Raw genomic sequence first — 16,028 nt, 5'->3', positions numbered from 1 at the left:
GTATAATCAAGGTGAATTATCAAATGCTTCATTGAAAAACAAAACAAAGCAAAACACACAAAAACTGACAAAGTGTTCCAACTTCCTATTGCCCTTTATTCAAACAGAAATGCATTCACAGAATGCCAGATACCCTCTTTTGTCTCTGATCTCGTTTAAGAAGGTCCACATGTCTTCCATATGTTTAAACCTAAACTTGAATGGCTGCAAGATTGCCTCCATCTCATCCTCGTTACATTCGTCAGGTTTTTCCTCCCAAAGCTTGACAGCCTCTCTTAGTTGTGCTTCCCCCATGCTCACTGCATCGGGCAAATGCACCCTGGTGCACAAATGTTTGTGTGCCACCACCCATTCTGCTGCCTTCTTGCAGTCCTGCACGATCTTAGATGTTGGCTACGGAAAAGAGAAAATATATCATACCCACTGATACATATTAAGCATTAAGTAGCTTTTTGGCAGACTAACCCAAGGAAAGGGCGTCCTCCTTGGATATGATGTATATAACTAGTAAACAAGCCTACCGCTTCCATTGTTTTATCCACATCTTTCCCAACTGAGACATCAGCTGGATGAGGCTGAAGTTGCTCCTCTTTCTAAAAAACAAAAAAACTTCAAATGTACAAAATACAAGGGACTATTGCCATGAACTACCATACTTTTAGTAAAGTATGCTATTTTCAACATATTCTTTAGTTTAAGGACTGTCCTCCAACATCGTCCTAAATACTGATACCACGAGGAAGAATAAATGCAGTAAATATTGACAAAATACATATATATTTAAATATAGAGTGGTGAAACAAATAATGAAATTGAAGCTTTAGTGTGAGAGTAGATACAAACACAACTTAAATGAAATAGATTGCAATACAAATCTGACCTCCGTGATGTCATCCAACTTCCTCTTCCTCATTCTGAACACTGGAGGCACCTCACCTCGCAGGAGGGCTTTAGATTTCTCTGTCCAGTGGGCAAACATTTTGCCATGACTCAAATAAAAAGGGTTAAATAAAGAAACAAATACAGGTACTGTTGGTATAACATTGTGTTTTTTAACCATTTCAAAGTTAATCTAACGTCAACATTTTAGTGGTCTCACCTTCCGAGGTCGAAATTCTCCATTAGCATGACACACCACCATTTTCGCAAAGCTGGCATGTCAGTCTAAAAAAGGAAAGAAATATATTATCACTGTATGTCAGATTAAATGTCATAATGGGATTTTGAGTTTACTTTAAATGACCAGATCAACTTACAATAGTGAAATCATAGGGTGCATCTAGTATGGTGTAAAGGGCATACTATGAAAGAAAATATATAATTTAATGTTATTATCTTAAAAACAACAGAGAATTCAATCAGACCAATAATGTAGCCTACCATCAACATGAAGATGCCACAGTCATTCCCATACAGTTGCCTGGGGAAACCCTAGCATGTCAGAAAGCATTTAGTTGTTTTGTTATAGTTTGACATTTCAGTTGAATATAAATGATACAAATGGTATACTATTACCTCTATTACCAAACCAGTCGTCTCTTTCCACGGTCCAGGATGTATTGACTGTGAAAGGTTTCTAGAAGGAAAAACACAGCTGTATGAAGATCTAAACAGGTCGCTATCAAAATGATCAATATGGTCCTCTTTCATGCACAACACACACCATCAGAGGTGGCAGGCTTTGCAGTGCCACAGAGGATTGAAAGATGCATCTACAAAAAACAGGAACAAATGTTACAAAATGTAAAGTACTAAAACTTCAATTAAAACAATACTTCATACGGCCAGTCTTTGCACGCTGTTTAAGTGTGAAAACAACTTATTTCACTATACATTACATTCTACAACGGCCAGAAACGATAGACACACTTTTAATCTGCATTATCTCTTCTTTTAAAAGATACCAGTGTCATTGCCAACAACAACACATGCAGACCTATCCTTGCTAACCTCTTTACACAAACGTTTAATAAAGCCGAACTGACAAACACTTAGCTAACAACGTAAAAAGACTATATAAATATATATTTTTCACATTACACAATTGCCTCTGCATTCGATATTATTGGTTTTAGTAATAACGTAATTAATAACTAGCTGTGAACAACTATTGCACAATTTATTAAAGAAATTAGTTCCGTAACAAAAACACATGCTTGTACATCGGCACACACACACGGTTACTTAAGGTTTCTCACACCATGCCACTGCCTCGTAGCAAATAAGACATACCGGCTTGTCTCCATTTATCACAAACTTGTGCTCAGTTTCCCATGTCTCGGTAAACGAGTGCATTACATTGCCTCCATCAACTTTTTTGTTATTACCGCTGATGATATTGAGACGCATCAGAGAATAACGGCATAGGTGGCCTATGATAAGCAAATGATATGCTCTGCAAGTATATATATATTATATCGATACATTTTGTTTTGTCTGCGAAACAATACATTTAGACTGCATTCATTGTTTTGGATAGTGCAAACAGGTCACGCACCTTACCTTACTAATTTGCAAAAACCATCAGACGAGTCGTTCGGTGGGCGGGGGAAAAAACGTGTTCGTCAGAATCGTCACTTCCTGTACTGACAGTGGAGGTGTCCTGACACTGGAGGTCTGCACCGGAACTGTCCTGACACTGGAGGTCTGCAGGCAGACCCCTCTCGACCATCCAGGATTTGGGCCCGCTGTTTTAATCAGGGCTGAATACAACATTTTAATTGTTTTATTATTATGTTCAGTGGCGGCGCCAGGGTATACTTGGGTAGGCTACAGCCATACCAATAAATGGCTTAGCCCCACCATGAAAAATGATTTTAAAGGAAGCTAAATAAAGTCCGACAACTCGCGGAGTAAATTGCACAGACAGCAGTTAGTAAGATTGATTTCAGTAGCCACTTGTCTGGAAATACCGAAGACTAGAAACGGTTTTGAAAACTTTTGTCACGAAGTGATCGTCTTCTCAATAGAACATCTTTGATAATGTCTTCTGGCCAATCAGAATCAAGATAACGACGTGGTGTCGTTGCAGGAAGTCCCGACGGAGAATATTTTTGCTGTAGTAAATCTCTATATACATCGATACAACATTACGTGTTGATAGAAATCAACACGTAATTAAATAAGACCCCACGGTTTGATGATTGATGTATGGGCTGTCTTTCATTTTGACACACAGAACAATGGGGGCTATCCACCCTTATCCACAATGTAAAGTCATTCACAGCCTCTTCCCTCTTCTCTCTGTGAGGAGCAGCAGGTTCAGCTTTCAGAACAAAGTAACAACAAACTGAAATGACATTCATTTTTTAAAATATGTCATGGAGTAATAGATTTATTTATTTTTCTTCTCAAGAGAGTACCAGAATGTGTATTTTATGTTAGTATTTCAAAAAATCTCCTGGGGGAGAATCTCCCCAGACCCCCCTGCAGGGGTTGGGTTTTCAGCATGTCAGCTCCTTCACAATTCAGTTTTCCCGGGAAATGTAAGTTTCGGGGTGGGCCCGCCCTGGTACATCAAATGCCCGCCCAGAGACGTATGTCTGCCGCCGGGTCTGGCCATATCCCACCACAGCCCCCACAGCCAGACCACACTCCTCCACCGACACACCGACAGGTGGAGAGAGCTTGATGGCGTGTTGGCGAGTCAGCTTCTCTAACACAGCGCAGCTGCCACGGAACGCCATACCTGGCGGCGTGACTGCAGCTGCAGCCGCTCGACAAACAATTAGACAAACAATTCACCAGTGCAACCAAACAACACCACCAAAAACACCAAAGTCGGCGAAGTGATGCACAAAGACATAAACTATCACCCAGAGAAAAATGAATTGTAAACAATGGTTTGAAAAGTTGTAAAACTTTAAACGATCGCTCTGCTATACTCACCGGTCCACTCACAATCAGAGAGAGAGAGAGACTGTGTGTGTTTGAAAGAGTGTGTGCCTGTGTTTGAGAGAGAGAGAGAGAGAGAGAGAGAGAGAGAGAGGGTGTGTGTGTGTGTTAATTATTAAAGCTCAAATGTATTGCAATAACTTCCATGTTAAAAAAAGACTTTAAAAAGCTGAATATTTTAAAAATTATAACATATTTTGAAAAAGTTGAAAGTTTCCCATCATGTGTTGAAAAGGCTGAATAGTTTGATATTTGAATGGTTCCTGCAGCTGAAATTAGGCTGAAGGAGTTACATAAAGATATTAAATGTAAGTAGTAGTGATTGAATGTTTACAAACACCTGTGTGTGTAAACAATGGATGTATAATAAGAACTGGATACAGCGTGGGAGGCGGGGCCTCATTCATTCCTATAGAGGCTTCTCAATTCTTAAATGTCCCCTCCTCGACTCTCCTCCTCGAGACTTAGTCCCGCCCACAGGAGATGCGAGCGGAGGACCGAGGAGAGAGGAGGGGAAGCAGCAGACGTTTAAAGAAATGAGAACTCCTCTCCTCTGAGCGGTCATATTAAAGCGACGTCCGTTCATTATTACGTGGCAACAGCTGCATCAGCTGTCGAGTGTTTTGTCATATTTTATAATCTCTGTTAGATCATCTGAACATTGTTCCCCCACATATTTACCTTGAATTCATTGAGAGTGCGGTATAATGAGACAATACCAGGCTACAGATGCGGACACATGCACACACACAAATATATTTATATAAATATATGCAATTTAAAGTATGAGAGCACCCTCATAATAACGTAACACAATCAGAGACTGGATATATCCCCCCCCCCTCTCTCTCTGGTCGCTGAAATGGGGAATTGAAATTACGGGCCAAAAGTTGTATTTACAAGTATTAAAAGTAAGCAGAGGACACCAAACCAACTGAGACCCGTCTGTCCGCCGCATCTGCGCACACACTGTACCACACACACCGACACACTGTACAACACACACCTACACACTGTACCACACACACACCTACACACTGTACCACACACACACCTACAGCCAGTGGTGTAGTGGGGATTTTTTTACTGGGGGGACACTATTTTAAATTAGGTCATCCCAAACAAGTGCGCACGCGCGCAGTGCACTCACAAAACGGGCAGACAGGTCCACAGAAACTACCGGTATGCTTAGTCCTACTTTACTTACTGTACTGCAAAAAGCAGACGGCGCTGTGCTCAACAGACACACACAGACTCAAAACCATGGACACACTGGCATACGTTACATAAACAATGTATAGGCTGAATTGCATAAACTACAGTATTGCAACTAAGCAGACAGCGCTGCTTTTCTCTCTCTCTATCTCCACTTTCAAAATCTATTTAAAACTCATAACAAACAAACAAAATTCCCAAAGTTGTCCTGAAATTAACTTATTAAATAAACAAAACGAAAAATATATATAGCCTACTAATGCAAACATTGAATCTGGACGGGAAATTATTCTGATTAGGCCTAGCCTACATTGCAAATAAGCAGACAGCGCTGCTTTTTTTTTTCTCACACACACACACACACACACACACACACACACACACACACACACACACACACACACACACACACACACACACACACACACACACACACACACACACACACACACACACACACCTTGCGTTTTGAAGACTGATACATCAGATATGGATGAACAAACTTTGCAGCCCAGTTTCCCAGCTTTGCAGTCTATCCACGGGTATGTCTCTTGTTTCCTCCGCCACATCTCCTCCGTCCATACCTCTGGGAAAGGTGAGCTTGAGCTAGCCAGGGGAACGTTGCTAGCGCAGCTAACGTGCACGTTAGCTAGCATTATCCACGTCTTTAGGCGGCTCTTCTGATGATGTACTGTAGTACTAGTAGCAGCTTCACTTGTAGCTTCGGTGTTGCTAGACTCTTTCTTCTTGTGAATTATATTCTTTTGAGAAAAGAAGTCAAGTAAAAAATGGTTGCCTGCCATTATAGAGCTTTTTCGTTAGCGTTCTTGAGGGAAAGAGCTGCCGCAAAATCGGCGGGCGGTAAACTGGCCGTGGGTGTGTCACTGACACACCCCCAGCTCGCCGCGGGGTCACGAGCGTGATGACTAATCATAATTCTTTAAGGAAATCGTTTTTATTTTTTATTATAATTACTGTGAAATGTATTATGTTTTTGTCATTATTATAACAAATACACACTTGCAACTGATAAGACTGGCAATGCTTTTATATTTATTAGACTATTACAAAAAAGATCATGCTCCAAATAAGTGGGGGTACGGCGTACCCCCGCGTCCAACGCCCACTACACCACTGCCTACAGCTCCTAAAGCATAATCAGGCTACAGCCGTTGTGTATTTTATTATGTGAAGCACTAAATGGTTTTAGAAAAATATCGACTCTTTGTTTGTAGATATCTACTAAACTAAAGCAAACAAAGAGAATAATGTATGCCTGTTATACTGAGTGATATATTTTACACACTGCTCTGCTTTCTGCAGGACCTCACAGCTGTTCTCACTGTAAACATCGCGTTGCGATGAGAGCAGTTTCTAAAATAATATCCAGGGGATGCATGCAGAGCTGTCATTGGCTGAGATAAGTCCGGCCGTGTGTCACGCCTCCACCGTTCCCGGAAATGCATCCGCGGAGGAGCCGTGGAGGAACCATCAGTGTATCCTCGGTTAGAGCTCCTCCAGAGAGCCTCCTCGATGCTCGATCCTCGGTCCTCGGTGTGCATTTAGAGAAATGAGACGTCCTTCAAAATGGCGCGCTGAAATTCATTTCCGGGTCACTACCGGAGGACCGAGGAGAAATTTGAGTATTGAGAAGCCTCTCAGGAGAGTTGCTCAATGGCGCATGATGATAAATAACTTTTGAGAGAGCGAAACGTCACAGATTACCCGGCATGCCTGAGAAGTACCCGTATGTGCACTCATAGAGCATGCGCAACTTTAACCACGCCGCCCAAAAGGCTCGTTCACATTAAGCACGTGAATTTGCGTACACGTAACAGCACCGTGCGTTCATGACAGCATGGTACTGGATTTATATTAAAGAGCCTGTGACAGCATCCCAACAACTGTTGTGCAATGAAATATTGGGCTACTAGTCATCTCGAACCGTCAGTTTAAAAAAGAAAAAGCGATACCGTTCCGTTAAATATCAATAATTTCGAACATCGCGGGGAAATTCCTTCGACTCATTTTGAAGTTTTGGGGGAAGCCGGAAGTGACGTCAATGCGGGAACGCTTCACTGTGCAGCGAGAGAGCCAAGCACGGACAAAGTGTGTTGTCATGCGTAGAAATGGTGAATTACTGAGTTTAGGCACGTTAATAACGTTTTAATGAAGTTGACTACAGTATATTCATATGTGTCAGTGCTTTCATGTCAATTCGGCGACATAAACATAAATGATCGTGGTGAAGACGATGATTACATTAGGATTACAAATCGGTAGTGAGAGCAACTGAATTTCCTCCCGTAGGATGTGATATAAAAACAAATCGATTATTTTTGTAGTTGTAAACTCAAGTGGATGAAACTACATTTATTAGTGCTTTCATGTCAATGCGGCGAACATACGATACATTAAATGATCGTGAGGATGATGATTAAAAATCATTTGTTTGTGCCGGTCTGCATTTCCTGATGAGAAAACAAACCGATGCTTGTTGTAGTTGTAGTACACCAACATGGATTAAACGTGTTTTTTTTACCACAATGTTGGGGAAATTAATTAATAAAATGCACGGATGTTATTATTATTATTCCCACTCCGATCGGGACACTAGGTCCACCGTTTCCCCGCAGCGAGGCTCCCCCCGTTGACAGTTTACGTGGGCTGGGTGCAGTGGCGGACTGGTCATCGGGACGAATCCCGTGGGCCGGTACCGAAGTGGGCCGGTCGGATAAGTCACTAGCACATCCCCCATAGGCGGCGCGTGAGGCTCAGGTTTGGGAAGGCTAAATAACTTTTTTTACCTGACGCTGCCCGCCTCCGGCGTCTATAGAAAAGAGATCAACTCAGTGTGCGGAGTTTAAAGCTCTCAAGTCATATTACAGGATAAAGGAAATACAGTTTAAACTGCCGTATGCAGAGAAGACGCCAACGTGTCGCACTTATCATTCATATTACATCATCAATCAGATCATCGATCATATAATATAATAATATAATATCATAATATATCATATATTTCCTTATCTGAGTCAGCTGAGCCGTATCTGGCCGTGCAACACTTACAGTGTCACATAGCCTACTGTATGCAGAAGTATTATTTTAAGCAACACATTATGTTGACGAAACACTCGAGTCAAATGTAATTAAAGTCAGATCCACTCGTGTCTTAGACGTGAACGCGCTCTCAGCTGGAGAGAGAAACCCTGGCTTGATTTACCGAGTTGATAACCAGCGTCGTAGGACCACTTAGCGAGATCTCGTGTGTTACTTTGTTGTTGTTAGTTTGTTTGTTACTCAAACATATCCAGGGTCTGTTGAACTGGCTTCGTAGTACAGGGCACAGCTGGCTAGCAGCGCTAAAGTCAAAGACACAGACATTATACATTATATTTGTATTTTACCAGGATGCGCAGTGACACAAATATTTACATATTTACATTTACTATCTACAGCACCCGCCGCCCCTGACATCCCCCACTCCCCCCGTTGACAATTTACTAGCGGTACCGAAGTGGGCCGGTCGAGAGTCCCGGGATGATTTTTAGTCCCATTCCACCACTGGCTACATGACCATATGATCGCCCATATTGACGCACCTAATTCCTAAACTTCTAACAGATACAACATAAACCGATCATCCTTCAGCCTCATATGAGCTCTCAGATACGTTCAAAATTAAACTATCATCACTGTCTGAGCTTGCTACTGTGTGCGCCATCGTGCGTTTACATGCAGATGCTGGGATCCTGAACGGTGCAGCTGGAGCGCTGTGCCCGCAATGACGTCACACATCATTTGGAGAAGATCCAGAAAATGGTCAACATTGAAGGCAGATTAATGGTTATCAAAGTACAAATATCCAAAATCAGTTCAGTAACGGTTTTCAAGGGGACAATATTTACTCAAATTGATGGGTTTGGATGATGGGGGAAACTCGTGTCACAGGCTCTTTAACGAGGCGGCAGCTAGCAGCTAGCGGCTAGCTAGTAAATTATGCTAAGTTACACATCAATCGTTATGTACTTTTATATTACGCTGCCATCAGGATCTAGTGATATCCAAGCAACAGAGCTTCATTTAGCATGATACTTGCGTGGGTTGTACATGAAACCACTTGGTAATATATAAAAATGTATATGTTGAAGCCTGTTATGATCAATTGTGAGTTAAAACTTTATCTAAAAAGTAAAGCTGATGATGGATTACTGTGGTGGAGTTAAAATAACAATAGCCTATTTCTTTTTGAAATGTGATGGAGTAAAAGGATAGTAACTGTGATTATTCATGTTAAGTAGCCCACAAGTAACTAAAACAATTGCAAGTGCAATAAGAAGCTACAGGAACGTTAATCTACGTCGGTAATATTAACTTTATTTAATACAACATTTACGGTACACGATTTACATCATACAGCCCATGTAGTATAATATTTTACAAATGATGAATTACAGCAAACATGTGCAATATATCCATTATTACAGCTCCGTGGGCTGGCAGTAAGGCGATATGGTCCGTTGTTATTGTGCATCCATGGGTAAAGAGAAACGCATGTCGTGCTGAATAGTGATGGGTCGTTCGCGAACGATTCGTTCTTTTTGAACGAATCTTTGAAGTGATAGTGAACGAGATGAACTGATTCCTCCCACAAAACGATTCGTTTGTTTGAGTCGCCGCCTTCCGCCAAAAGCTAAAGAGAAGCTGTTCGCGAACGACGAACTGAAAGAACTGGCGGAAACAGTTCAGAACTGTTTCCTACAGTGTACTGTAATCAGAGCCCTCTCATCTGAGCTCCGACACACACACACACACACACACACACACACACACACACACACACACACACACACACACACACACACACACACACACACACACACACACACACACACACACACACACACACACACACACACACACACACACACACACACACACACACACACACACACACACACACACACACACACACACACACACACACACACACACACACACACACACACACACACACACACACACACACACACACACACACACACACACACACACACACACACACACACACACACACACACACACACACACACACACACACACACCGTTAGCGGGACATTCTCCTCCCCCTGTCGGCACTAAAAGCTTCAGAGGGCGGATAGCTGGGCTCCGTAGCGTCCAGCTAGCTTAGCCGCTAGCTTAGCGATAAATACACACAGCGTTGTATTCTCCTCCCCCTGTCGGCCGTAAAAGCTTCAGATGGTGGATACCTGAGCTCCATAGCGTCCCGCTAATGTGAAACAATTTTTGTATCAAAAAATGAGTAGACCGTGAGCATCAGGGAACCCCAATGAACTGATATATGTATTTTTTTTGGGTTTTGTGTGTACAATGTGGAGATGGGAGCAGTTTGTCTAAAGTGTACTTCTCCCTGCTCTGATGAAAGATCCAGAACAATTTAACATGGGAATCAATTGGGAGCTAGCTGGATTTTTTCTCTCTTCATGCTCTTCATGTTTAATATTTTTTCTTAATCTTTTTTTATTTTCCAACCTAGGAGAGGTTTTCCTACGTTTTTCATGAAAAAATATGTCTGAGGAGGGTTTGGGAATTATGGCAAGTTTAAAATATTTTGGGGGGAGAATTTCAGGCACCGCTGCACTCTGTTTTGAGATCAAAGCACTCTACACTTAACGAGCTGCTCCATCCACTCTAATGTTAAAATCTGAAAAAGGCCTCTCTGCTAAGCTCCAAACTAATTCCAATATCTCAAAAAGTTTAAAATATATCAAAATTATTCTTATACAAGTTTTATAGCTGAGGGTATTGTGATCATTTGAAAGTTGGAATGAAGTGTCTGGCTGAAATTATGTGGAAGGAGATGCATTTGGCGCAAAGTGTAGGAAAAGTAGATTTGAAGACATCTCCCATTGACTTCAATGTCAAAAAAAGAGTTTAAAAAGCTGAATATTTCAAAAAGTATGAAATATTCTTAAAAAGTTGAAGGTTTCCCATAGATTCAGGCTGAATAGTTTAATATTTGAATGGTTTCTGTAGTTGAAAATAAGCTGAAGTTATGGAGTGCCAAAGTATTGGCTGAAATAAGTTTAAGTTTAAGGGGAAGAATAAAGATTTGAAGTACTATAGTGGAATGCTGTAAACAGCATTCGCACTAATTACTGACAGGTGACAAGGTGTTGAGTTCAAGTGAAAACCTGAAACGGGGATTTCAGAGACGAACGTTCTATGACAAATGACTAAAGATGCTTGTTGACCTCGACTAAAACGAGGCGATGACGAGTTGGCACTGACGTCAAAACTGTAACAATATTAACATGTCATATGGTAAAAAAAACAAGTGACTTAATTGTAGTTTAGAAAATAAAATCAACCAAAATCATAATTTCATTTGACAAGAAAAAAGGAGACAAAATATTGTCAAAGCAGCAGCTTCATGTCCTCTGCTGTGTCGCCATTTCAGGTCTTTCATATCAGTCAGCATGACTCAGAGTAAATGAGTTAAAGCTACAGGGCAACGACACGGCGTGGGAGAAAGAAATGACGAAATATTTTGACTAGACTTACTTGACATTATAATATAAAAAAACGAAAAAGGAGTCAAATGTCAACCGTTTTGACTTCAACTTCACAAATAAAACCAAGATATGATAAAAAAACAAGGATATTTGACCCACTACAAAAATGCAAACTAACACCTGGACATTACCTTGGTGATCTTGCTGATGAGGCTGGTGTCGATGGGTCTGTTCTTGGAGATGGGCACAGAGATCCAGCCCCTTTCCTGAGGCTGGCTGGTCCCGCGGCCCCCCTGTGGGTGAGAGCCTCGGCCCCCCATGTTCCCTCCCATGTCCCTTCTGCCTCCACCACCTCCACCCCCTCCTCCTCCTCCTCCTCCTCCTCCTCCTCCTCCTCCTCCTCCTCCTCCTCCTCCTCCTCCTCCTCCTCCTCCTCCTCCTCCTCCTCCTCCTCCTCCTCCTCCTCTGGACATAATCTGCTGGACTTTCATCATTTCCTTTTGCTCCTCCAGCTCTGCCTCCTTGTGGATCTGGTCGATGGTTTTCGGCCCCTGGTCTCCTCGAACCCATCACTAACAATCGGTGGCACATTAAAAACGCCGGGGCAGCCGAATGTGTAAATGTTTGTGCTTTTCTTACCTTGGCCTTCTCAAAGTCCAGGTCTTTGCCGATGGTGGAGAACAGCCTGCAGAGACACTCCAGAGACTCTTCATCATGATTCTTCAGCAGTTTCACTACGCAGTCGTGCATGATGGCCTCCGTCAGCATCTTCAGCTTGAAGAGCTCTCCGATGAACTTGATGTTACCCATTGAGCAGCGGCGGGCCTGGTCTCTGGCGTTCTGCAGCGCCACTCTCAGGCGCTCTTGCTCCTCTCCCTGGGGCAGAAACAAATGGAAACTGTACTCAGTAATATGATCAGTTGAGTCCGATGAAACAACGAAAACATGTGTTGGTTGAGACCCGTCTCGTTAAAAGATCACATTTCTTACTTCTTTGGCAACCTCCATTTCTTTTTGCTTCCTCTCAAAGATTTCATCGTCATCCTGGTCCTTCTCAAACTCTTTCTGGGTTGAGCAGCAGTTTGCGGAAGTTCACTAAAACTCCTGGTTTGTCTGTGGCAGGGACTTTCAACTGAGGGAGAAACACATTATTTAGTATACGCTTTACATCTCATTGATAATAATATGGATACAAAAAAGGACAAAAAGGGCATTGTTTTACATGTCAACATTGGAGGAAATTATAATATCTTCACAAAAATCCCTCGACTTACCCCCATAAGGCAGCGGCACATGTTGGCGTAGGCCACAGAGAAGTTGGGTTCTGAGATGGCCTTCTCAAAGATGAGGTCAATGGTTCCCTTCAGCCTCTCCTCGGTGTCTATCGTCAGATCCTGCACTTGTTTCATCAGGTCCTGGAACTTCTGAGGGGTGAGCTTGTTGAGGATACTGCGCAGATGCTTGAACAGCTCGGCACTCTTCGCCTGTTCGGGGTCGTCGTCTTCGGCCACCTCTTCGGTGTGGCTCTGTGTGGACTTCTTTACCCTGGGTTTCCAGGCCTTCTCAGCCTTGTTGAGCTGTATGTCTTCCCCGAGGGACAAGCTGGTGAAGATTTTCCTGGCGTCTTTCCTCGGACCCTGCTGGGAGCGGCGTGGCCCGACGTGGCCCGACGTGGCCCGACCCGCCCGGTGGCTAAAAGGAGGGGTGGGAAAAGATATAAGGAAAAGTTAGAAAATAAACCTTTGTCAACACATATCCATGGGATTTTGAAGAGTCCATTTCACTCACTGGGCCTCGGGGTCCCCCCGTCGATCTGCTTCCGAGGTTCCCCAAATAAGAGGGGGTAAAATCAGGACCGACATTCATCATGCGAGCTGGGTCAGGAGGCCGCATCGGAGTCTTGTTTGCCTGAAGTTAAAAATAAATGTTAATGTTTAAAGAAGTGGAGGACTGCTTAATTTCAACGCTTTTTTTCCAAAAGTCCCTTACCTTTTCCAGGACCACGTCACTGATGGTGGGCAGGTTGTCAGGTTTGTTCATACTGGCGGTGATGAACTGGAAGCCCAGGAGGAACACCCGGTCGTACCGCTTCTTGTCTTCTGGGTCTATCGGCTTCCATTGTTCTGAGAGAGATGGAAGAAACATTGTATATATGAATCAACTGTTGCAACACAATTATAAATACATTTGACTGTGCCCCCCTTTCTTTTTTGGTATTGCCAATTCTAGAGCATGTTGGTCACAGCATACCTTCTTTGTACTGGTATTTCGCCTAAGTTGGCTCAGTCTTTGCTTTAGGTTTATCGGTCTGCTTGTCCTCCTTCTCCTCCCAGGTTTCATCCACAACTTCAGCAGGAGGCGCGGGAGGAGCAACAGGTGCCGGGTCGGCCTGAGCGGACGAGGGTTCGGGTGCAGGCTTGGCTTCTTGCTCCTGCGACAAACACAAACACCAAGAGATGAGGACGTGTTTTGAGAACCAAGTTACTTGATGCAGAATTTAGTGTTAGAAAATGTCCTCAAAAATATTATTGATACGTCTGAAATTGCGGAGACACTTGCACACTGTGTCCTTTTGCTAATATCGATCTTTCATGTGGTCATCCGGACTGACACTCACCTCTGTGAAGGCGTCCAGGAGGTCTCCGATGGCCTCCTTCTTGTTGAGCTCCTTCATGTTCTTCCTCTTCTTTGGCACGGACGTTGCAGCTTTAAGAAAAGGAGGCAGTGTTGATATTAAAATCTACCACAGACACAAACAACAAACATACACGTGAGCCAGAATAAACTCCACCCTACCTTGCATAGTAGATTCCTCTGTAGGGCAGCTTACAGCGGCAGGAGGGGCATCTTCAATTGTCTCCTTACTCTCCTCCTCCTTTTCTACTTCCTCCTGGGCAGGCATTGCCGTTTTAGCCACAGGTGCGGATTCCTGAGATTGCGACGCTTCAGGCTTGTCAAGGGGTGTAGTGTCTGTTAATGCCACATCATCAGCGAGTTCCTCAGCGTCCTGAGGAAGACCGTTGGAGAGGAGAGGCTCTGCTGCCTCAGCCTGTGTGGGTTCAGGTTCAGAGCTCGGGGCGGCGCTCTGAGTCTGAGCAGCAGCAGTGATTGGGAGGAACGGCCCCCCTGATCTGAACCGGAGTGGTGGTTTGTTACTGGACTTCTGTGCTAGTCATGGATTGGCCTAACAAACACCATGTTCGAACATAAGGATGCTCATAAGTAGGGTTGGGTACCGAGAACCGGTTCCGGTTCGGAACCGGAGGAAATGTTTCTCGCCGCTCTCCGTAGCCTACTGCATGACTGCAGCGGGGCGGGAAATGTAGCGTTGTATCTACATTTCCTACAGTGTAACCTGAGACCAGGGCCGGCCGGTTGCACTGGCATTATAAATGTTAGCCTAGGGCGCCAGATCTGTGGAGGCGCTGCGCTGACAGCTCTGGGAGAAAAAATAAATGTTTTGACCGTTGGTGCTCATCCTAATTTTCGGCCTTGATGTAACAACATTCATAATTAAGTAAATGTAACACCCTTTTCATCCCGGTTACACTTTTCATTTGCCCTGTACGATGGGCGCTGCAAGTGATGACAATGGGGGATGTTGGCTTATCTGGCAACCGCAGCTCACAGCCAACGTGCGAGTGAGCTAGGGAGAAAGGGAGGGTGCACTGGAACCGGCGCTGTTGTTATTAGCATCTGGTGCTAGCTGCTCTTACGGAAGAAGAAGATGTTTCTACAATGATGTGGAGGGAGAGTCCTCTCCAGTCAGACTGAGAGGCTGATGACTACAGCTCAGTGAGGTAAAGGACTCTGAGTGTTTAGATAGTTCACTTTAGTCTAAGTTATCTCAGTGGGTCTCAAACGTTTTGATCACAATTTATGTAAACACATATTTCCAAGGCACTCTTTTATAATTATTGGGATAAAACAGGTTTGAAATCATTCCAATGTATACTATAGGACAGTAAACCAGACATATCGTTTTAAACTGGAGAGATAAAAAATATGCATAAATAAAATAGTAAAATAAGATATGAATGAACAACAAAAATAAAATGCATTACATGTAGGCTATTTGTTATTTAATTATTAAAATGTAAACCAATCTTTTTCATATGGGTGTTTGGAGTTGTACCCCCTAGATCTAGTCTAGGGGGTACTTAAAGTGCACCAGATTGAAGCATTTTACTTCAAAATGTTCCAACATTTCTTCCCGGTATGCCTGAGAAGGCAGATATGCTTGTTTTTCTCAACAAGAACTGTTTTTAAAAGTTGGACTGTTGCACTGTTGTAGCTTCAGTGGTTCTCAGGTTACAGTTACATAGCAGTGAATATAAACGGACTGATTAATGTGAATATTACTGTAAACTAACCTGTGTAAAA

The 16,028-nt window shown here is 43.1% G+C and overlaps 1 protein-coding gene and 1 pseudogene across 9 annotated transcripts; both read right to left on the bottom strand.

Moving 5' to 3' along the window:
• LOC117462587 (eukaryotic translation initiation factor 4 gamma 1-like) overlaps positions 1 to 14,821 on the bottom strand; it is a 57,823-nt pseudogene extending 43,002 nt beyond the window's left edge.
• Positions 85 to 3,907, bottom strand: LOC117462529 (uncharacterized). 9 transcript variants are annotated; one of them, XM_034104795.2, is made up of 10 exons: positions 3,889 to 3,907; positions 2,498 to 2,702; positions 1,664 to 1,712; positions 1,516 to 1,576; positions 1,381 to 1,431; positions 1,257 to 1,301; positions 1,100 to 1,164; positions 881 to 989; positions 522 to 593; positions 85 to 393 (listed from the first exon to the last, which is right to left on the bottom strand). In XM_034104795.2, exons 5-10 carry the CDS (start codon positions 1,387 to 1,389, stop codon positions 100 to 102), a joined length of 594 nt encoding a protein of 197 aa, XP_033960686.1. In that variant the 5' UTR covers positions 1,390 to 1,431; positions 1,516 to 1,576; positions 1,664 to 1,712; positions 2,498 to 2,702; positions 3,889 to 3,907; the 3' UTR covers positions 85 to 99. The 9 variants fall into 9 exon arrangements, with proteins under 9 accessions (XP_033960686.1, XP_071062520.1, XP_033960687.1 ...); XM_071206419.1 differs by having other exon boundaries at positions 2,503 to 2,702; XM_034104796.2 differs by lacking the exon at positions 1,664 to 1,712.
• Positions 14,822 to 16,028: the final 1,207 nt, after the last annotated feature.

The sequence above is a fragment of the Pseudochaenichthys georgianus genome, chromosome 17 (assembly GCF_902827115.2).
Source record: "Pseudochaenichthys georgianus chromosome 17, fPseGeo1.2, whole genome shotgun sequence".
NCBI lineage: Eukaryota > Metazoa > Chordata > Actinopteri > Perciformes > Channichthyidae > Pseudochaenichthys > Pseudochaenichthys georgianus.
Note: the sequence above shows the minus strand (reverse complement) of the source record. Positions and strands in the feature narration are given on the sequence as shown.